The sequence below is a fragment of the Phaenicophaeus curvirostris genome, chromosome W, assembly GCF_032191515.1.
Source record: "Phaenicophaeus curvirostris isolate KB17595 chromosome W, BPBGC_Pcur_1.0, whole genome shotgun sequence".
In the NCBI taxonomy this organism is placed as follows: Eukaryota; Metazoa; Chordata; class Aves; order Cuculiformes; family Cuculidae; genus Phaenicophaeus; species Phaenicophaeus curvirostris.
In genome coordinates this window covers 2,673,112-2,697,306 of record NC_091430.1, presented here as the reverse complement: position 1 = coordinate 2,697,306, position 24,195 = coordinate 2,673,112, and the positions used below count along the sequence as shown (strand labels likewise).

The window sequence follows — 24,195 nt, the reverse complement described above, 5'->3', positions numbered from 1 at the left end:
CAATGAGAAATAAGAACAAATCTGAAAACACCTTCCCCCCGCTCCTCCCTTCTTCCAAGGCTCAACTTTACTCCCAACTCTTCTACCTCCTTTTCCCCTCCCTGAGGAGCACAGAGGGATGGGGAATGCAGTCACTTCATAACTCTTAATCTCTGCCACTCCTTCCTCCTCACACTCTTCCCCTGTTCCAGCATGGGGTCCCTCCCACGGGAGACAGTCCTTCATTAATTGCTCCAACAGGGGTTCTTTCCACAGGCTGCAGTTCTTCAGGAATAGACTGCTTCTGTGTGGGTCCCCCATGGGATCACAGTTCCTGCCAGAAAATCTGCTTCTGTGTGGGCTCTTCTCCGTGGGCTGCAGCTCCCTTCAGGGCACATCTACATCCTCTGGTGTGGGGTCCTCCAAGGGCTGCAGTGTGGATATGTGCTCTGATGTGCTCAGTGAGCTTCAGGGGGACAACCTGTGTCACTGTGATCTTCTCCACAGGCTGCAGGGGAATATCTGCTCTGTTGCCTGGAGCACCTCCTCCTTCTCTTTCATTGACCTTACTGTCTGCAGGGTGATTTCTCTCTCATTTCTTCACTCTTCTCTTGTAGATGCTGCTGGGGAGCTTTTTTACACTTTATTAAACATGTTATCACTGAGGCACTACCAACATTGCTGATTGGCTCAGCTTTGGCCAGGGGCAGCTGATTGGAACTGGCTCTGTTGGCCATGGGGTGTCTTCTGGTGTCTTCTCAATCCAAAGTGTCTTTAACTTGCAGCAAAAAAGGGCGCATGGCACAGATCAGATAAACTAATATTAAGAACAGATAAGTCCAGATAAGTCAATATTGTGGTCAGCAACAGTTAAACAGCTATAATAATTATATGTTCCTTCTAATATGCTCTGGTCAAATCTGTCATTGCAAACCCTTTGAGTCCCATGTTAGTTGCCAAAAACACTGGTCATGGTTTAACCCCAGCTGGCAACTAAGCACCACACAGCTGCTTGCTCACTTCCTCCCCTACACCCGGTGGGATGGTAGGGGGAGAATAAGAAGGGTAAAAGTGCAAAAGCTTGTGGGTTGAAATAAAGACAGTTTAATAAGGAAAGTGAAATCTGTGCACGCAAACAAAGCAAAACAAGAAATTAATTCACTTGTGCCTATTTGCAGGCAAGTGTTCGGCCATCTCCAGGAAAGCAGGGTTCTTGGGAAGACAAACACCATAACTGAACATCCCCCCTTCTTTCTTCTCCATGTTTTTTATTGCTGAGCATGATGGCATATGGCATGGAATATCCCTTTGGTCAGTTGAACTCAACTGTCTCAGCTGCGTCCCCTCCCAATTTCTTGTAAATCCCCAGTCTATCTGCTGTTGGGGCAGTGCGAGAGACAGGTCTTGATGCTGTGTGAGAGCTGTTCAGCAATAGCTAAAACATTGGTATATTATCAACGATCTTTTGGTCACAAAGCCAAAGCACAGTACTATATGGGCTACTATGAAGAAAATTAACTCTATCCCAGCCAAAGCCAGTATACTTGTATAAGTAGGGAGGTAGTGATAATAAGAGAACAGGTCTAGAAATTGTTGAGTCAACTGTAATGCTTGGAGCTCAACTGGCTTAAGGCTTTTTAATCATCTTCTGGATTTCATTCAAAGTAAATATTTTAAATATTTTAAGGAATGCTAAGAGTGTCTCTGCCTTATCCAGCCCAGGACTCCCTTCTGCTCAGCTGCTGAAGCCTAGCCTGGGGACCTGGGGCCTCTGCATAGGCTAAGGGATGCAGATGCCACTAAAGCTGAGCATGTATTCCAGAGACCCATACATACACAGAGGACAGTAACATGGCCCATCACACAGACAACCACAGACACAGTGCTGCCTTCAACAGCACCTACATATAGGACTTGCATAAAACATAAGTATTGGCAGCCAAGTCCCTTTCTTCCTCTTCAGCTGATGGGGATAGAAGGTCACTAGTAAAGGTACACACATGATACTCTATAGATTCACAAGCCCACACACATTCACTGTGATCCCTTGAGTTACTGGCATGGCCCCTTTTGTCTGTCCAGTACCCCTGCCTGGATCCCAGGCACTCCTAGCTGCTTTACTGGTCTCCTACTTGGCAGTTAGTCCAACTTGATGCTTACTCACAAGCATGAATGCACTCATCCCACAGGCACTCCACATTTGCAAGTCCCCCTGTGCATACTAGCACAGCCCCTTGCCTGCTTCATACTCCTGCCTAGACTTGAAGCTCCTCCCTATTCATTAGCTAGTCCAGATTGAAGTTTGTTAGCTGATACACACGTACACCAGGTTTGGGGAAGATGTAGACACCCGCTCACCCTTTCCCCCAGCAGCTGGCACCAGTGCTGGGCCTCTTGCTCACTCTGTTCTGCCCCCTTAGCTGATTTTTTTGGGACATGCATCATTCCCTCTCCAGTGGCTGGAGGCAAAGACCACTACTTGCTCCAGTAGCTGATACCACAGGCCAGGGGTACAGGCACCCCTGATCTGACTGGAATAGCTGGCACCAAATCCACTCATGATAGCACCCTTACTAGCTAGCACTCCAGGCACAAAGTTTGCAGTACCTACCCTAGGTCTAGAGAGCTATGGCCCCTCCAACTACTGATGCCAGGACCCTCACTTGTTCCAGTAGCTGACACCACAGGCCCCAGGGGCGCCTACAGCCCCAGTCTGACTCCAGTAGTTGGCACCAAATTTCATTCACACATACACAGGTCTCACCAACAGCTGGCACCAAATTTCATTCACACATACACAGGTCTCACCAATAGCTGGCACTTAGTCCTTGCAGTACACATACACATGGGGTAGAGAGATTATGCAGAGAGATTGTTAAAATTTAATTAGAAGATATGAGAAGACAGGACAGACTGTGGTGATCAGGCTCAGCCAGACAAACATACTGACCAACTGTTTTACATGAGATCGGGTCCACTTTCTGTCTACCCTCCCTCCTCTCCCTTGCCCCCCTGCATGTCTCTTCATCGGTCTGTATGGTTCTATTGATTTCCTCACCCCTCCCAGTCTGGGATCTCCGCCCTAGTTTACAGTTTTATTAGTTGTAAAGTCCAGGTTGATATCCCTAGAAGAATAGTTAATCCTAACATACCGTGTGGAATTTTCTCCTTTCTGGCTTATTAACCTGTGGTCTGTAAAACTTTAAAGCTGGCCTGCAAAACTGTTGCAAAGGACTTTTAAGGCACACTTCTCTCAAGTGAATGCAAAGTTATTGGGAGGTAAAATAAAAATAATAAATGAAGGTTGCTATGTCAGTAAGTTTTACTAGACTTTTTTAAAATGTGTGCTTACGCTTAAGGAAAGAACAAAACTATAATGCCATCTCCCAAAATACTTAATAGGTATAAGGAGTTTCTCTTCTCTTCTCTGTCAAATCTCTATTTGAACATTACCTTAGTGGGTGGCCTCAGTAGTGATACTTTAATAAATATTCACATCTGGTTTCATTCTCCTTCCTACACTTCTTTGGTGAGATGAATGAGAAGTTGCTTGGGGATTCAAAGAGCAGTAAATAAACTTGATAATATCATATGCAGGTACATACAAACAGTAAGCCTGTGTAATGAGACCTGCTGTCTATGCTGGAATTGACACATAAAGACAAGCCTGAAAACTGAAACATTGTAGATAGGATTTGAAAATTTTCCTTCTTGGTTTCCATGGTATTATGAAAAAGGATAATTATGAGGAAAATTTGGTCTTAAAAATATTAAAATTAATAGCTACATTTGAACACATTTACTGTTTTAAACCTGTGGCTGTTAAGATATGGGATTAGAATGTGATATTTAAAATATAAAAATCCACATCAAATGATCAACTCTGAATTATGTGTTTTGTGATTTGTGTAAAGTTGGTTGTGTTTGGTTTTTTTTTCTTACTTTGTTGTTTCAGATTTGTCCAATATGTGCAGCATTACCTGGAGGGGATCCTAATCACGTCACAGATGACTTTGCAGCTCATCTTACACTGGAACACAGAGCTCCTAGAGATTTAATATCCTTTCTTAAGTTGAGGGAAAAGGGATAGACTGTTCCTTATGATAGCTGTAAATATTTGTTTTGACTTCTGTAGTCAAGTGACTACATCACTTTTGCTTATTTTTTAGAATTGATGTTTAGTTATAGGGGATCTGTACGTCTGATTTTTTTATGTGTATATATTTATATCTGTCAGACTGAATGGGCTTTAGATGTAGCTTGACAATGCGAGTGTGTGGTTTTGATTTATTCCTGGTGGCAAAATCTTTTAAAGATGTTTTTGACACACAACTGCTGCTTTCTGCACAGCAGTTTTTGCCCATCATGGTCATTAGTTTTGATTCCATTTTGTATATGAGACAGCAGCAATCCAGATACAGTAGTGTATTATAGATAATTACAAGACTGAAAAGCAGTAAATTAGAGAATGCTTTGAACTCTGGAATTGAGTGATTTTAAGTGTTTAATTAGTTTTAGCACCATATTTCAATAGGGTAGTTTCAGCATGTTATTTATTGACTTCTTTTTAAGATATAACTAGAAAAGCTATCAGGAGACTTCCTAGGGATTAGGGCTGTCTTTCAGTTATCTGCAGATTGTAGTGATGTAACTACTCTCAGTGACCAAAGATCTCAAACTGTCAGTTTCTTTGCACTTTAAGTACAATTTTCTTTTACATTACTTGGTCTTAGGAATAGTAATGTGGCTTGGTTTTATTCTGTGCAAATACCTAAAACATAATTTCAGAAGTTACTCTTACTTCATGGAAGTATAAGCTATCATGAAAAACTCTTTTTAAGTGATCTCTATAAATTATTTATCTTTCTATATCTCATCTGAAAAAATACACTCCTAGTGTAATATGATAATGCCTTTTTTGTTCAGGGCTTCTTAAATAAAAAGACCTAACAACTCAAGTTCATTATATCCACTACTAGCAACATTAGAGGAAATGGTTTTATTTTGGTTGTGATCTGTATTTATCTTTACATTTACATTTGTTAGTATTTAAATTGTCAGTCCCAATTGCACAATCAAATAAATTTCCTATTGAAGTGGATGAGATGTTGAATTAGAATTCAGCTTCTGGAGTTTTTCCTCCCCCTCCCACATCAGTGACATCAGATAGCTTTTATTTGAGAAATGTGTGTTTATTGCAAGCTACATAAGAGCTAGAAAAATCAAAATCATCTTTTCAGTTCCTGAGTAAGGCCACAGTGTCAGTCATCACAAAACTGATGTGAGGGAGCTTTATAAATTGGACTGTGTTATAAATAATTATAGAAAATGCATGTGGAAGTTTTTGTACAGTGTTGCTTTAACAGTGTTGCCCAGTCTACAAAACTTGATAGGGAATTTTTTTTTCTGAACTAGCTTTTCCATGTTGGGTGCTATTTCATGTTTTCTTACAGCTAAGACTAAACAGAAGAAAAAGGGCAAGAGATTTCCCCCTGCCCAGTCGCTAGCAGTTTAGGAAAGGATATTGTCTTCTATATAGCAGTTAGAAGGGTTTTTTAAGCTGTTGCACGCATTCCTTGTGAAGGATCCTGTGCAGCCTCTGCAAGATATCACCTTTATCCTCGGAGACTCTGGACAGTTATTTAATTTCCAGTTCCTTTCTTAAACAATTTTCAACTGTTTTACTGTTTAAAACATTACTTTAGTCTTGACCATGTAAATGGTTCTACCTTGGTTGTTTTCAGTATATGTTTGCAATGAATTAAGAGTTACAAATGTTTTTCCAACCCCAGAATAGTTGGGTGAGACATCAGTATACTTTTAACTAGTATTTAATGTTGTTTATCTCTAAAACACTGAATGGTGCAGTTAGCAAGATACTAAGATCCTTTTCTGAATGAGACCAAGGCTGGATTTTTTTCAGAGGTTTTATATTAAGAATGTTCTAGTTATCTTATTTCCCACGTTTCCTTTAAAAAAATCCCAGAATGGGGACATTTATCTGTCAGATGTAGCTATGGAAAGCTTCCCAAACTGCATGAGAGCAGTAGTCAGTCAGCAAAATATTGGTGATAATGTTTTGTTACTACTAGTATCCAGTATCAACAGATTCAAAGGAGGAAAAAAACAGTCTGTGCTAGATGACTATATTTTGTCACAAGGGAGACTTCCTCCCCTGCCCAAACCCTGCAAGTGAATTTTTTTATGCTCTATAGCATAATACATTTGAAAGAGTAACCAGATGTTCTTACTTGCCAAAAGAAGTCTAATTATTTTTCAGTCTTAAATTTCTCAACTCGGTGATATCATGAGGAAATTAATTCTATACCATAATTGTACGTTGTGTGATAAGTACATTGGGCACCAGCCTGATACAAATAATAGATTTTATACAAGTGATAAACATGCTATTTTTGAAAATAAGAAAATTGAAGATAAGATGAACTAAAGCTACTAATTTAGAAACTGGAAATATAAAATATGTCCAAGTACATTATTTCTTAGCTCAGTAGTTAATTGCATTAGTGCTTCTTAAGATAAAACGAAACTTTAGCTAGATTGTCTTGGGAGGACTCATGTTAACACTGTTCTGGGAAAGATCATCTTTAAATGACTTGCTGGTAGTCTCTTAGTACATATGAAAAACCTTATATTTAAATTCATAGCTTTTACAGACATCTAAGAAATGTGTGAAAAAAAAGAAAGTGAACAGGCTTGTTTTCATAATTGGAGCAAATGGAATTTGTGTGGAGGAAGAGAGGGAAGATGAAGCAAAGGGGTATGACAGAAGTGCTGAATCCTCTGTTGACCTGTGGTTCCTTGAAGACCAGAGTGGGTGAAATTCCTTGCATAAAATTATAAAATGCAATAATTACTGTGTGCTCTTTTCAATATTTAAATACCCTTCTTTCTTGTTTTTGATGTTAAAATCCTTATGTCTGTGTAACGTGTTTTGCTGAATATGCATCATCAGTTTAAAATACCCAGTAGAAAAATTTGACCCAGAAGGCAGGAAGTCCAACCTGACATTTTTTTAGATGTGATAAAAATCCTGGGAAAGATTAATTTGGTGCAAGCAGCCCTGGATGCCTTGGGTTCAGATCTATAGGTCGTCGAACTGGCACCATAGCTATGATTGCATTATACTTGTAAAGTTGAATCATTGTTTTATGAATGAGGAATAGCGTGTTGCCTGATTATTCCACCTAGTAAATGTTCTTGCTGTTTAATACTTGATAGCAAAAGACTTTTCTTAACTACTTGATTATGATGAATCTAGTGGTGTTCGGCACGTACGTAGAATGTTTCACCCAGGCCGCGGTTTGGGAGGCCCCCGTGCACGTAGATCAAACATGCACTTTACTAGCAGTTCCACTGGTGGGCTTTCATCTTCTCAGAGTTCTTATTCTCCAAGCAATAGAGAAACCATGGATCCTATAGCTGGTAAGAGCTGTAACCACTGATTTTAGCTGAGAGTCTTTAAATAGACTTTGAATAAAAAATCTGAGATGATAACAGTTGCCTTATTTTCCGTGTTCTGAAAAAAAAATATATATATGCTTCCCAAGGACATAATTAATGGGTGTTTACTGATGAAAAGTATCCTTAATTGGATTGTCTACAAGGATTGAACCTGGAACTTTTGAAATGAAAAACACTGGCCCTTTAGCTTGTGCTTTTAAATTTAGAGACTTCTAGGCTCATTCCCATGACTGACCTGTCAACAGATGGTATCAAAGAATGGTTGAGATTGGAAGGGACTTTTCAAGATCATCTAGTCCAACTCCCTCCTAGCAGAGCAACCTAGAGCAAGTTGCCCAGGACCACGTCCAGTCAAGTTTTCAGTATCTCCATGGATGGATTCCACAACCTCTCTGGGCAACCTCTTACAGTATTTTACCACCCTCACAGTAAAAAGTGTTTTCTTGTATTCAGATGGATTTAATTTGTTTTAATTTGTGCCCATTGCCTTTTGTCCTGTCAGGGGAAGAGTCTGGCTCCCTTTCCTTCATTCCCTCCCATCAGGTATTTATATACACTGATAAGATTCCTCCCGCTTGAGCCTTCTCTTTTCCAGGCTGAAGAGTCCTAGGTCTCTTAGCCTCTTCTCATATGATATGTATGTATGCATTTTTGAATGTAATTGTTTCTAACTACCATTACCTACTTCAATGCATCTAGCTTTAATTTGCTGTATGCATAGAGGTTAGAGATGAGTTTTATTTTTTTTTAGTGCAAACGAAGTGCTGTACTTGAGTTCATCAAGATGAAATTGGTTCAGTTTGAATGCTGTTGATAGACATTTAAAATGTGCTCAGTTTATTTTCAGATTACAGTTCGGATGACAGACTTGCTGATTTTTAGGAGATCTTTTTACAGTTTAATATTTGTAAATAACTGTATTTAAATAAGCATTTTATATAGAGCTGAGTGACAGCCCTGCCTTAAGGCTTTGCAAGGGGAAGGTAAGCCTGAGTTCAACCTCAAGCTGAGCGACACAAGTAAATCATGAGATGAAGGAGACTGGACCATAGTCTCTGCTCAGGGCAGAAGGGAGAACTTTCCCTAAAGTGCCCCTGCATAACAAAGACAATGCTCTGAGGTTAGAGAACGAAGAGCACATGAGTATTGGACAGGATCCAGGAAAAGCTGACCATGAAAAGTTGATCAAACCATCAATCCGCCTTAGAACCAGTGCTACCAGAGAAGCACGTAAAGTATTAATAAATGGAGATTCCTTATGGAGAAGCATGGAAGCGCCCATTTGCCATTGAGACAATTTCTCTAGAGGCATTTACTGCCTACCAGGAGCTTGCATTTGTAATGTCACTGAGAGGCTGCTGAGCCTGGTGAACCCTACAGGTTATCATCCACCCCTACTATTCCACATAGGGTCCAATGACACTGTGATGAGGCAACCTAGAACCATCAAAAGAGACTAGATGTCCCTCAGAGCAATGTTGAAAGTATCTGGAGCACAAGTGTGTTCTCTATCCTCCTAGTCAGAGGAAGTGGTACAGAAAAGAGGAAATGAATTGAACAGGTGAATGCATGGTTGCATCTAGTGCCATACTCGAAGTTTTGGCTTCTGTGATCATGGATATACCTTTGAGAAGCTGGATCTGTTGGGATTCACCTGAACAAGTGGGGCAAGAGAGGGTCTTCACCAATAAGCTGGCCAGACTTATAAGGAGAGCTATAAACTAGATTTAGTAGAGGAGGGAGATGGAGTTCTGAGCACCAGACAGGAACCAGAGGTTGCTGAGGTATTGGAAACCAACAGGGAAACACCTGTGAAATGCCTCAAAGGATTTAGGGTATGCTCTTCTAAAAAGGTGGTAAGGTAGATAGCCCAGTTGAAGCTCCTCTATACCAATGCATACGGCATGGGTAACAAGCAGGAGGAGCTGGAAGCCACTGTGCAGCTAGAAAGCTATGATCTAATTGCTCTTGCTGAAATGTGGTGGGATGAATCGCACAACTGGAGCGCTGTAATTGATGGGTTTGACAAGTAGTGTCAGAAGGATAAGGGATTGGCTGAATGGCTGCATCCAAAGAATTTCAGTCAGTGGCTCAATGTCCAAGTGGAAACCAGTAGCGAGTGGTGTCCCTCAAGAGTCTGTACTGGGACCAATACTGTTTAATATCTTAATCAGTGACGTAGACATTGGGATTGAGTGCACCCTCAGCAGGTTTGCGGATGATGCCAAGCTGAATGGTGCAGTTGATTCACTAGAGGGAAGGGATGCCATCCAGAGGGACCTTGACAGGCTTGAAGTGAAGAGTGGGCCCATAGGAACCTCATGAAATTCAACAAGACCAAGTGCAAGGTCGTGTCCAGTGTGTATCCAACTGGGGTCACCAGTGCAAGAAAGACACGGACCTGTTAAAGCAGGGCACAATGGTTTCATACTCAAAAGAGGGTAGATTTAGATCGGACATAAGGAAGAAAATTTTTTTACAATGAGTGTGGTGGGACAGTGGGACAGGTTGCCCAGAGAAGTTGTGAATGCCCCATCATTGGAAGTGTTCAGAGTCAGGTTGGATGGAACTTTGAGCAACCTGTTCTAGTGAAAGGTGTCCCTGCTCATGGCAGGGGGGTTGGAACTGGATGACCTTTAAAGGTCCCTTCCAACCCAAGACATCCTTTGATTTCTGTGTCACATTTTGGTCAGGTTTCAAAGAATTTTCATAGAATCATAGAATCACCAGGTTGGAAAGGACCCACTGGATCATCAAGTCCAACCATTCCTATCAATCACTAAACCATGCCCCTCAGCACCTCGTCCACCCGTCCCTTAAACACCTCCAGGGAAGGTGACTCAACCACCTCCCTGGGCAGTCTGTTCCAGTGCCCAATGACCCTTTCTGTGAAAAATTTTTTCCTGATGTTCAGCCTAAACCTTCCCTGGCAGTGTTTGAGGCCATTCCCTCTTGTCCTGTCACTTGGGAGAAGAGACCAGCTCCCTGCTCTCCACAACCCCCTTTCAAGTAGTTATAGAGAGCAATAATGTTTCCCCTCAGCCTCCTCTTCTCCAGGCTAAACAACCCCAGCTCTCTCAGCCGCTCTTTGTAAGACTTGTTCTCCAGCCCCTTCACCAGCTTTGTTGCTCTTCTCTGGACACACTCCAGAGCCTCAACATCCTTCTTGTGGTGAGGGGCCCAGAACTGAACACAGTATTCGAGGTGCGGTCTCAGCAGTGCCGAGTACAGAGGGAGAATAACCTCCCTGGACATGTTGGTCACGCCGTTTCTGATACATGTGGGCATGTTTTTAGGATTTACAGATATAACCATAGAGCCATGGAATGGTTTGGTTGGAAGGGACCTTAAAGATAATCTGTAAGTACTTTTACACTCGTATAGTAAAAAATGATAAATGTCAGGGAAACTTCAGGAACTTCCTGCACTTATCTAAGTTCCGGCTATTATCTGCCTTTGCTTCAGATCCTGAAAGGACATGAATGTTTAAACTAGAGCTTCTTATCGTTAGGCTATGATTCCTTGAGAGGCAGTGAACCAACTTAAGAGTGCATTGCTTTTGAAAGAGGAAGCTGCAGCTCCAACCCCTTTTCTGTAGGCAGAGTTCTTTTGCCTCTGTTGTGCTGACTGCTCTTCAGGCCTTCTGTGAGCTGATTTAACTCATTGATATGGCAGAAAAATAATAGAAAAAATTAGTTTGGAATGGCCTCTTCAGATTGTCTATTTCTAATTCCTTTCTCAAAGGAGGTCTATTTAAGTCAGGTTGCTCAAGGCCTCATTCAACCTCTCTGGGCAACCTGTTGTAGTATTTAAAAACCTTCATGTTTTAAAAGGGAGTAGCGGGGAGGGGATAAAAAATGAACCCCTTTGGATGTAGTAGGAATTTCCCATGTTCCCTTGTCTGACTTTTGTCCTATTGCTGAATGCCTCTGAGAAGAATCTTGCATAGTCTTCTCTGTATCTTCCATTTGGGTAGGTTCAGACAGCAATAAGATATCTTCCAAATTATTATTTCCCAGGCTGAACAAATCCAGTTCTCCCACTCTTTCCTCATGTACTGTGTTCCAGCCTCCTGATCATCTTGGTGGCCCTCCAATGGACTTGCTCCATTATGTCCATGTGTCTCTTGTCCTGGGGAGCCTAAAACCGGACACGGCACTCTGGATGTGGCCTCACCAGTGCCAAATAGAAGGGAAGAATCCCCTCCCAGGACCTGCTGGCTGTACTCCTAGTACTAAAAATATTCCAGCAAAAGAGGATAAAAAATTTTCTGTCATCTTAGTGAGTTAAGTTAGGTCATGGGTCTGTAAAGCACTAATGTTGGTGCAAGATGGGAGGTTGGTTGTGTGTCCTGGAGTGCAAGACTTCCTCTTACCATTACAGTGGGTGTTAGTTCAACCGAGGTAATGTGAAGTGGCTGCCTTGGTTTGTTTCAGCCTCACAAGGCCGTCCCGTTTAGGAACATGTGTAATAAAATGATATTCCTTTGAGGCTTGTCCCTCTTCTTTTTTTTTTCTTTTTTTTTTCTTTTTTTTTCTTTTTTTTTTCTTTCTTTTTCTTTTTGTGGAAGTAATAAGGTTTTTGCATTCAGAGAATGTAGTGCAGCCTGGATGTGTGTCAGTGTCGTGTCAAGCCCACATCTCAAATTCACATCTGCTACCAGGGTTCTGTTAAGCTGTATTCACAGTGATCTTACAAACAGTGAGGATAAATACATCTGTCTCACCTGACAGTGTTATAAGTCTTCCTTTGTATAATTAGTACATACTACCAGAAGTTAGAACTTGTGCTTGTAACAGACCTGTAAACATTGTTTATTTATTTTTCTCTTTGTGGTGGTTATCAGTCATTAGTAAAATGAAATTTTATTGATAGTCAATCTTGATGTGATTAGCTGTGCCATTAAAAGTGACATGAGCATTTACTGTTGGCATTCCAAGTGTTCCTGATCCAAAGAGCTACTGCGTTGTGCTTTATTTCCCTAAGAAAAGCCTAGTTTCAAAGGATTATATCTTGAAAGTAAGATGGAAGGAATTTTTTAATGATCTGTAATAACAACTAGCAGCTTTATTTTGTTCCTCTATCCATCCAACCCTCATTAATCTACTACTACTGCCCTCCTTGCATCAAACACAACAAAGTAAATACTCGCAACTTTGTGTGGAATATAATCTGTAGTAAATCACTGTGCAGTAACTTATTATTGACATTTATTTTGAGAAATGCTTAGCATGGACAGAATTTGTCAGTCTTGAACTTTTGAGGAAAGGAATCCAGGCTAGACTTATTTATTCAATTTTTTATCATTAGAATTTCTCTTTTTTAAGCAGAGGTCAAAAGTCTTGCAAAAAACTCCTGCTATGGTCAAATATTTTTCATATAGTGCAACATTTGAAAAGCCTTTATGAAATGAATATTTTCAAAAAATGTGTGAAACAATACTCTAATATTTGTCTTTTCTGCAGCACAGCTTCCTTCTGGAATATACGTAGAAGGTGCATGGGAGGATATAAAGCCACTAACAAGTCAGAATTGAAGCGGTTGCTTAGTCAATAACTATTTTGACTTCAAGATAAAATTTTAGAGAAATGTTTGAGCAGGGTATTGCTTATATGGTATTCACCATAGGTTGACTCTTATTGGTTTAAAAAGCTTTAAGCTTTGACTTTCCTATCTATGCACAGTTCTTTAATCTAGATGATTCTTAAGCTTCCTTACTCTGTGGGCTTTGAGACGTGGGATGCTTGTAATGGATAACCCATGAAGCTTTTCAAATCAATACAACTTGTTCATTAATTTCATTGATGAAAGGTTTTAGAAAGCAAAGGAATTGATATACTGGTATTCAGGACATATTTATGCTGTTGCGTGATATGTATTTAAGCAGATTTCACTAGAAACTTTTCTCTTTTCTGGCAGAGCTTTTATCTCAGTTATCAGGCGTGAGACGTTCTGCAGGGCAGCTCAATTCTTCTGGCCCTTCTGCTTCTCAGTTACAGCAGCTGCAGATGCAACTGCAGTTGGAGCGACAGCATGCACAGGCAGCAAGACAACAACTGGAGACTGCACGCAATGCAACTAGACGCGCTAACACAAGTAGTGTCCCCACCACTCTTACACAATCTATAGCAGCAACCAATACATCTAACACAGAAAACAATCAGCAGGCTATACAGAATTCCCAGTTTCTTCTTACAAGGTAAATTGTTCTGTGAGTTTAATTCTTCTGCCATTTTGTGTTTTCCTTGGTCCTATTAGGGACATAGAGTTCAGTGAAACTACTGCAAGGTCCCTAATGAAGTTTGTAGTTAAAATACTATGCTTTTGTTGCATTTGTAACATCTCCTTTTCAACCCTGCTGTGTGTTTGTTCCTAGACAATGAACAAATATTACTTGCTGTTTCTCAGTTTGAAGAGAAACATAAGGGATATTACTTTGGTAAACTGTGCTTGTTTACCCTTACTACTTCTGATAAAACAAGAGCCTTTACAATATATTTCAAACTTTTATGCTGATAATGTGAGAGAACTTAAAAGGTAGTTTTACTTAATAGGAAATGAATCTTTAATGAAGGCTGAAGCTTGAATAGAAGTATATATATAATATATTTTGGATGAAAAAAACAAATAATGAATATGCTATTAATAAGCAAAATACATATCTGTTTCAGAAAGTATAGTTAAATCCTAGAGTTCTATAGAATAAAGCAGTTCAGTTGGAAGGGGCCTATAAAGATCATCTAGTCCATTCTGCTATAGAAGAGTTGCCCACTCTCATTCTAGTTCTTTTAAGAGGTTTAGAATATTGATTTTTCTGGTTTCAAGGGTGTGTGCATGTTTGAATTAGATGTTGAGAAAGCACAATTTTTGTATCTAGAAAGCTGGGTTGGGACAAGTTATTGCTGTCATGCTGATTTTTATCAAAACTTTTTATCTCAATCCAAAACTTTTTTAAAATAATAACTTTAATGAAAGTATCTGCAAATGTCAGTCACTGATCTTGTGAGCTAGGACAGAACTGGAGCAAGCAATTTCCTTGCTTCTATTAGGTGATGGTGCATGCACTGATAAGTGGAGTGAATGATGTACTGTGCTTTGGGAATCTCTGGGCATTATGTGTGTAGCAATGTATTTTGTGTCATGCTTGCATTCAGAAAATGTCCTGGGGACAAAATGAACACTTAAAGGATGACTAGAGAATTTTAACACCCCTTAAAAAAAAAACCCCTCTGAAGGGAAAGAAACTTCAGAAATAGCTACTTATTTCCTTCAGCCTTAGAATCCACTTCTATGAAGTTTTTTTGAAGCATCAAGGAACAAGTTTGTTAAATGTCTGTATCCTTGCATCAGGAGAGCCAGGTGTTGTCAGATCTGTACATGTCAAAAGTAGTGCAGCAGTACCTAGGTTGTTTCTCAAAGAAATGGCTTTCAGATGTTATTCAACATGTGTCAGTCCAGCTCTTTAGGCCATTAGTGAAAGCCTGTTTTGTTGATGATACTACTGAGCCTGTCTTCTCTCTTTCTATGATGCGATCCAGGTTGAATGATCCTAAGATGTCAGAAGCAGAGCGTCAGTCAAAAGAAAGCGAATGGGCAGACCACAGCTTGTTTGTTCAAGAGCTTCTACTGTCCACTTTGATGCGGGAAGAAAGTTCCTCCTCAGATGAGGATGAACGGGGAGAGATTGCTGATTTTGGTGCTATGGGCTGTGTAGATATTATGCCTCTAGATGTTGCTTTAGAAAACCTAAATTTAAAAGAGAATAATAAAGGAAGTGAGACTCCTCTTTGATGGCATCCCACTTTGCAGACAATGTCGTCTGTGCTGTATTTGCCAATGAAAGTGGACAACTATCTTGGGTTTGTTTTGGTGATTGTAATTTCAGGTCTGTCACTCTTGTTACATTGTATACATTCAATGGAAGAGAGCAAAGATATATACGATAATCATTTCCACTTAACCAATTTTTACTTTTAGCAGGTAAATATAGGTTGCAGGGTGGAGAAAGAAGCTCTGCATCCTATAGCTTGACATGCAAAAAGCTCTCCTAATAATCCACATTCAAACAAGAGGAAAACATGAAAAATCTCTAATGAAGCTGCTGTGTGTATTTATGAATATTAATGAATAAAAATTGCTTGGATGGTTTACCTTAACTACTGCATGACTTTTTTTGCAGTGTGCATGAGTTTTAGTGACCTTGTCATTTAAAAAATGTAAGTACAAGAAGTAAAAATATAAAACCCCAAAGCTTTCCCATTATTCAAAGGTAATGTGACAACAACAACAAAAAAAAATGCTCACTAGCTAATATAGTCTGCTGCAGAGTTTGCATTAATATGCAGGGAGAACACATAAAAAGGTTTGTGGCCACGAAGTAGTTACACATGACCAATGACCTTTTTATGTGTTCTCCCTGCATATTAATGCAAACTCTGCAGCAGACTATATTTTTGCTTCCAGAGCGTGATGTTTTGCTGTATCATGACCACTATGTTGCCCCGTTAGACATCATAACCATGTGGAATTAAACTTTATTCATCTGTAGGAGACAAAAAACAAGGGCCACTACTGGAATCTACCACAAAGGGCTGCTGTGTGCCCTAAACCCAAATTTTGATCACCTTTCTTTAAAGTTTTCCTTTTTGTATTAAATATACTCTATTTAGGTGTAAATGATTCATATATTCGCTGTTGGGGAGGAGGATTTAACCTGGATTATGTTGTCTTAGTTCTAAGCCTTCACATTCCTTATAATTTTGATTTATTTATGTATTTACTTCATAGTTTGCAGAGACTCCTTAGTATCAGGAGAGCTTGAGGATTTGACTTCCCAGATATCTCCATATGTTACAATTTATTTATTGGGGTTTTGCCTTATATTTCTGACATAAAAAATAAAGCCTTTTTAATTGAATCATGCTACCTATTTGCCAATACTGTTAATCCTATAGGGTTTTTTCTATGGATTATTGTAATAGCCCCAAAGCAAGGGACAGCAAGGCTTTAGTTACTTGGAATGTAAAGGTAGCTTATAAAGATAAAAATGCACACAACTTCTGAAAATTAGGCTTAAAAACCTGATGATGCTCCTAAAAGAACTGTGATATGTCCTCAATAAAGATTCTTTTTTTAATTGATTGTTGAGGATGTTAACAAAAAAATAAACTGCAGTCTTTTCGGACACATCTGCACATTACAAAGAGACTAAGTTCAACAAAGCATTTTAAGGACTGTTCTTCAGTTGATTCTTTGGTGATGATATATTATCCAGATAGCTATAGAAGAAATTCTGGAATTAAACTGTCCTTCACAACTGTATTCAAAGGCATTTCATGGCAAAACCCTGAGTAATTTACATGAACACTTTTTACAAGTGCATATTCTGTGCAGTGCATGTAGCAGTGATTAAGCATGTAATCTTATAACTTCATAGGTACATGAATTGAATTTCCAGAAAAGACTTGTTTAAAAACAGTATCTTAATGAATATTTTCTTTAAATCTATACATAGCTGGTCTGTTGAGGATTTTTACATTGTAGGGTTTGCAAACTCCATTCTGCTTTTGCATAAAGCATTTGGAAAGCCTGCAAACTTACTGTCCATGTTTATCATTAGAATCTGAGTATCTGCTGACTTACATTTAAAATTAAATTTAGTTATTGTGTTAACTCCTCTAAGAATCACAAGTGTGTTAGATTTTGTTAGCTTAGAAATAATGCCAAACAGCAACTAGGAGAGTGTTGTAGCACTGCACTAATGAGTATTTGCAGTGAAGTGTTCTTCATTGAAAGAATGTTCCCCAGAATTATATTTTTGTTGCTTTCAAAATACTGATGCTTATTTTCATAGTGCTGTAGGCTATAGTGAAAATAGCCTTTGAGAATTGTTCAAGGGAAGCCTGGAGGGAATATCACAGGCCTTATGAGGAACGGCTGAGAGAGCTGGGGTTGTTTAGCCTGGAGAAGAGGAGGCTGAGGGGAGACCTCATTGCTCTCTACAACTACCTGAAAGGAGGTTGTAGAGAGGAGGGTGCTGGCCTCTTCTCCCAAGTGACAGGGGACAGGGCAAGAGGGAATGGCCTCAAGCTCCGCCAGGGGAGATTTAGGCTGGACATTAGGAAAAAAATTTTCACAGAAAGGGTGATTGGGCACTGGAACAGGCTGCCCAGGGAGGTGGTTGAGTCACCTTCCCTGGAGGTGTTTAAGGGACGGGTGGACGAGGTGCTGAGGGGCATGGTTTAGTGTTTGATAGGAATGGTTGGACTTGATGATCCGGTGGGTCTCTTCCAACCTGGTTATTCTATGATTCTATGATAATTACCTACCTTACGATTACTGCTTCAGAGAAGAGGGCTCTAGCATTTGACATACCTTTCATTCACAAGAAGTCTGTTGAATACTGTGCATTTGTGTGAGAGAAGTTTGTTTTACCCAAAATGTGGCACAGCCTGTTACAGTCTTTGCAGAGAGTCTACATCTATGAATGGAGAGCACATCTGGAATTTGGTGCATTCTCCTATGAATCTGCACCTTGGAACTCAGATGTGACTTGCTGCTTCTTCCTCTGTTTAATCAGCCAAGAATCTGTATGTTGCCTTATGGAGTATGGAAGTTGTGTTTAATTTTGCAGAGGAGGGTAGGGTGCCCACGCGCCCTTAGACTGAGTCTTGCAAGATGGCAAATAAGATTCTACCTGTGTGAGGATGTTGACGTTTGTGTGTGTATGTTAGCTCTGGAGACCAGTGAAACTGTTAGATCAGCTTGGTCTTTTTACCTGCATTCTGTGCTGACTGAAAGCACTGTAGCTGTCCTTAGTGTAATGCTGATATTGAGCTTACAAGTGCTGCAAAAATGATCCCTTTTGGGGACATAAGGGCATATTCATATATAGAAATGGAAAGAGGTGTGAACTTTTTTGAAGCTGTTGGAGAACAAGTCCTGCTTGAGGTGCCTGTGGGTATTTAATGTTTAGTATGTATGGTGCAATTCAGACTAAATAGATTTAACCAGGTTTTTAATCTGTTTGGTACTGTGCCAGAACCAGACATTTGCATGAGTTGGGTAGAACATCAAACAGAATGACATTGCATTTTAACTTAAACATCTCTGGGGACTTGGAGGTAATTAGTATAATGAGATGGCCAGGAGGTGAAGTGTTTAACTACATTTTACTAGTATTCTAATTGGTTCTGGAGACTGAGATGTACTAAACCTCTCTGTAGAAAGCCTTTATAACTTTCACTACTTCCACTGGAAAGTTTCTTTTGGAAATGAGCCTTTGTTCTTCCCATAGGAGAGTCTTGATTCTCTCACTTCTATAATGTTGTTAGCCTTTGCCAGCTTCACCTACTGGAAGCGTTTCTGTTTTGTTGGAGTTGAGAGTATTGGCTCTGATTGGGTCATTGTTCCTGTTTATTAAGAGAAACAAAATTATTACTGCTGAAGCAGGGAAAGGACAGTCTATCCCTTAGCAAATACTTTGTGAAATGAGTGGGGGAAGAAACGTGATGCTTGTTCTGGATGAGATTTGGTTCTTGGATGGAAAAGTGATGGGTTGCAAACTGAGCATGGGATGTGCTCAGCAGTCTGGGCTCAGCGCACAAAGGTAATGTTTTCATAGTGATTCTGCACAAAAGGGACCAGCATAATTGCTCATCTAACATGCAGTGAGGCTGGAAGTCGAATTGTGAGCTTTGGCAGTAGCTTTAACTTGTAAATCTCCCTCTGTCTTTGAAAGAAATTAGAGCCTTTTTTTAACCTATCTTGTGTGTGTTATTTAAGGGTGTGGACTCTTACAGATTACTTAAGGATACTGTAGCTTGCTTCAAAAGCCAAGTGTCTACATTTGCATGCATTTCTTCTTGGGGCTTCTGGCTTTTCATAGAATCATGAGGTTGAGGTTGGAAGGGAGCTCAGGAGGTCATCTGATTCAACCTCCCTGCTCAAGCAGCTCCACCTAGAGCTGGTTACACAGAATCATGTCCAGGTGGCTTTAGAATATTTCCAAGGAGGGGAGACTCCACAACCCCATCAGGCAACCTGTTCCAGCGCTCAGTCACCCTCACAGTGACTGTGAGGAAAACTTTTTGCATTTCCTGACGTTAAGACAGAACCTCCTGAGTTTCAGCTTGTGCCCATTGCCTCTTGTCAGGACAAGACACCTGAGCACCACTGAAAAGAGCCTGGCTCCACCTTGTTTTCAGTCTTCCTTCAGGTATTTATACACGTTGATGAGACATCACTGCCACCCCCCACCCCACCCCCCCCAGCCTTCTCTTCTCTAGTGTAAACAGTCCCACCTCTCTTCAAACACTGAAAAAAAGACAGGAACAATGAAATGCCATGTCTGTGTCTTCCTCCTGCCAGCCCTCAGGAAGTAGCCCAAAGGAGAAGAGTGAATGGAGGCAAATCCGTACTCGGGGTGGCAGACAAATGCCCTCCTTGCCCACCCTGCCCCCTCAGATCACTGTGTAATAGGTATGAAGCTCTGGATGTGCTAGGTCAGTCAGTTCATGATGTGGAAGATGGTTCATCTACTCCAGAGGTGTCATCAAGGTCAGAAACGCCTACTCCCCGCATCACAACCACCTCTGCGTGGAAGAAAAGACAGATGACCGATCTGTCGGACAGATCCTCCTCATAGAGAAGTCTGCTGCTTCCCTGGGGCCCCGGTAACTGACATCACTAGGAAACTGACACGCAGAATCAAGACTCTATAACTTATAAAGTTATAAAGTAGGTATATTTATTCAGCACTGAGATGCACGGGAGAATTATTTCTCAATAAAAACATGCCTGCCCGTCGTGGCAACTTGTCTTGACTTTATACAGTAAACTGTTACATATTCCAAAAACACCTATACATATTCATAACCTTTCCCTGCTTCTTATTATAATGAGTTTGAGAAGAGTCTTCTTCCTGTTTGTGCCTGTGCAGTGTCTTCTCGGGGATGAAGTCGATTGTCCTAACTTCCTTAAACTTCAAGCTGTGCGCGTGTTCTCCGAATCCTTGCCATCCTTATCAGTGTTGCTTTCCACTCTTATCACAGCTCCAGATGACTTGTCCTGCTTATCAGAAATCTTCTAGCAACAGACCCCCTTCCTACATAGTGGCTTATAGAAATATGTTGCTTTAGCTAAACAACTGTCATCCTGTGTATTCTTTAAGTGTGAGCAGCTTCTATTCTGCTATTCTTTAAGTGTCAGTTGCTTTGGCTAAATTATTACTATTCTGTTTACCCTTAAGCGTTAGTCCTTTCTTTGTGTTTATCTCGAGCTGCTAAACAATGGTTATCCTGTTCATCAATGGTTAATTCACCTAGCCCCATATCAAAACTTCCTAGCTTGGTGAGGCCCTCGGACTACTACCCGCTACTGCTGTTCCATGTGGATAGTGATGAAGCTGCAACACATAGTCTGAGGGCAATTAAAAGAGACTTCAGGGCCTTGGGATGGTTGGTGAAGGAATCGTGAGCACAGATTATTTTCTATTCTTCCAGTTGTGGGCACTGACATTGATAGAAACAAATGTGTGCAGTCTATTAATACATGGCTGGTGTCACTGCTACGATTTTGGGGTTTTTGACAATGGGAAGGCCTTCACAGTGCCAGGCTTGCTAGCTTCAGATGGGATTCACCTGTCTCAAAAGGGGTGCTATTGAGGCCTTCAGCCTATTGCTCAGAAATGTCCTGAGCACGCTGAAGAACGCTCGAAGAGAAGGAATGCTGCAATAGCACAAGCCAACAGGGAAACAATGGGAAAATACCTCAGAGGAACAAAGAAGTGGTCCTCTAAGAAGGCTACACAGCCAACAGCTCAGCTGAAGTGTCTCTACACCAATGCATGCAGCCTGGGCAACAAACAAGAGGAGCTGTAAGCCACCGTGCTGCTGGAAAGCTATGACCTGGTTGCCATTACTGAAACTTGGTGAGATGAATCCCATGACTGGAGTGCAGCTATTGATGGCTACAGGCTGTTCAGAAGAGACAGATGACAAAGGGAGGGGCAGAGGAATTGTCCTCTACATGAAGAAATGGATAGAGTGTGAAGAGATGTCTCTGAAGAATAGCCATGAGCATGTTGAAAGCCTATGGTTAAAAGCCTGAGACCAAGGCAACAAAGGGAACCTAGTGATTGGAGTCTACTACATGCTGGCTGATCAAGGGGAGCCTATTGATGAAGCTTTCTTACTCCAGCTTCAGGAGGCATCGTGCTCACAGGCTTCAACCACCTCGACATCTGTTGGAAGAGTAGCATGGTGAGCTGTAGGCAATCCAGGAGACCCCTGGAGTGCATTGAAGGCAACTTTTTAAGTCAGGTAATAGACATACCTACTAGGAAAGATGCAATACTTGACCTGGTGATCACCAATGTGAGTGAGCTTTCTGGGACATCAAGGTTGGAGGCTCCCTGGGACGTAGTGATTGCACACTGGTGGAGTTCGCAGTCCTGAGGGATATGGGTCAAGCGATGAGTAAAGTCAGGACTCTGAAATTCAGGGAAACAAAATTCCAGCTCTTCAAGGAGTTAGTCAGTAGGACCCCCATGGAAACTGCCCTCAGTGACAAGGGAGCAAAACAGAGCTGGAGGATCTTTAAAGATGCTTTTCATAGAGCACAGGCAGTGGAAGCAGGTTCAGGTATCCTAGGAAGAGTATAAGAATGCTGCCTGGTTGTGTAGGGGTGGGGCCAGGAAGGCCAAGGATTTGACTGGAGCTAAACTTAGAGAGGGAAGCAGAGAATAACAAGAAGGGCTTCTACAGGTATGTCAACCAGAAGTCAAAGAGAGTGTACCTGCCCTGATGAGGGAGACTGCCAAGCTGGCAACAACAGACAAGGAGAAGGCTGAGGTACTCAACAATTTCTTTGCCTCAGTCTTCACTAGCAACTTCTCCTACCTCACCTCTCAAGGGGATGGGCTGCAAGACGCAGACTGAGAGAGCAAAGTCCCTCCTGCTGTAAGAGAAGATCAAGTTCATGACCACCTGAGGAACCTGGATGTATATAAGTCCATGGGACCAGATGAGATGCATCCCAGAGTCCTGAGGGAATTGGTTGATGTAGCTACTAAGCTACTCCATGCTATTTGAAAAGTCATGGTGAACAGGTGAAGTCCCTGGTGACTGGAAGAAGGGCAACATTGTGGCCATTTTTAAAAAGGGTAGAAAAGACGACCCTGGGAACTACCGACCTGCCAGCCTCACCTCTGTGCCTGGGAAGATCATGGAACAGATCCTCTTGAAGCTATGCTAAAGCACATGGAGGATAGGGAGGTGATTCAAAGCCAGCATGGCTTCATCAAGGGCAAGTCCTGCCTGACCAACCTAGTGGCCTATGAGGAAGTGACTACATCAATGGACAAGGGAAGACCCGTGGATATCATCTATCTGGACTTCTGTAAGGCCTTTGACACAGTCCCCCACAACATCTTTCTCTCTAAACCTGAGATGGGTGGACTGTTCGGTGGATAAGGAATTGGTTGGAAGGTCGCACCTAGAGGGTAGTGGTCAATGGCTCAATGTCCACATGGAGATCAGTGGCAAGTGGTGTCCCTCAGGGGTCTGTTCTGGAACCAGTGTTGTTTAATATCTTCATCAATGACATGGAAGATGGGATCGAGTGCATCCTCAGCAAGCTTGCAGATGACACAAATCTGAGTGGTGAGGTGGACGCCCCTGAGGGATGAGATGCCATCCAGAGGGACCTTGACAACCTTGAGAAGTGGGCTTGTGAAAACCTCATGAGGTTCAACAAAGCCAAATGCAAGGTCCTGCACCTGGGTTGGGGCAGCCCTCAGTATTGATACGGGCTGGGGGGTGAAGAGATTGAGAGCAGCCCTGCAGAAAAGGACCTGGGGGTCCTGGTGGATAAGAAGCTGGATATGAGTCAGCAATGTGTGCTTTCAGCCCAGAAGGCCAACCATATCCTGGGCTGCATCAAAAGAAGCATGGCCAGCAGGTCGAGGGAGGTGATTCTGCCCCTCTATTCTACTCTGGTGAGACCAGATCTGTAATACTGCATCCAGCTCTGGAGCCCTCAGCACAGGAGGGACATGGACCTGTTGGAGCAGGTCCAGAGTAGGGCCACCAAAATGATCAAAGGCCTGGAACACCTCCCCTATGAAGAGAGGCTGAGAGAGTTGGAGTTGTTCAGCTTGGAGAAGAGAAGACTCCAAGGAGACCTTATTGCAGCCTTTCAGTACTTAAAGGGGGCTTATAAGAAAGATGGGCCTGTAGCAATAGGAAAAGGGGTAATGGTTTTAAGCTAAAAGAGAGGTTTAGACTAGATATTAGGAATAAATTTTTGATGCAGAAAGGTGGCAGATATCCCATCCCTGGAAACATTCAGTGTCAGGGTGGATGGGGCTTTGAGCAACCTGATCTAGTTGAAGATGTCCCTGCTCACTGCAGTGGGGGGTGGACTAGATGACTAGATGAATCACTAGGTTGGAAAAGACCCACTGGATCATCGAGTCCAACCATTCCTATCAACCACCAAACCATGCCACTCAGCACCTCATCCACCTGTCCTTTAAACACCTCCAGGGAAGGTGACTCAACCACCTCCCTGGGCAGCCTGTGCCAGTGCCCAATGACCCTTTCTGTGAAAAATTTTTTCCTAATATCAACACTGAACTTCCCCTTGTCCTGTCCCCTGTCTCTTGGGAGAAGAGGCCAGCACCCTCCTCTCCACAACCTCCTTTCAGGTAGTTGTAGAGAGCAATGAAGTCTC

General features: G+C 41.5%; 1 protein-coding gene across 1 annotated transcript in view; it reads left to right on the top strand.

Annotated features, from left to right (window-relative positions):
- KCMF1 (potassium channel modulatory factor 1) overlaps positions 1–15,617 on the top strand; it is a 64,808-nt gene extending 49,191 nt beyond the window's left edge. Inside the window, exons 4-7 of the mRNA XM_069879769.1 lie at positions 3,935–4,036; positions 7,245–7,422; positions 13,381–13,660; positions 15,000–15,617. Of these exons, the coding sequence (XP_069735870.1) occupies positions 3,935–4,036; positions 7,245–7,422; positions 13,381–13,660; positions 15,000–15,252 (813 nt within the window). The 3' untranslated portion in view covers positions 15,253–15,617. The remainder of the gene's footprint in view (positions 1–3,934; positions 4,037–7,244; positions 7,423–13,380; positions 13,661–14,999) is intronic.
- Positions 15,618–24,195: the final 8,578 nt, after the last annotated feature.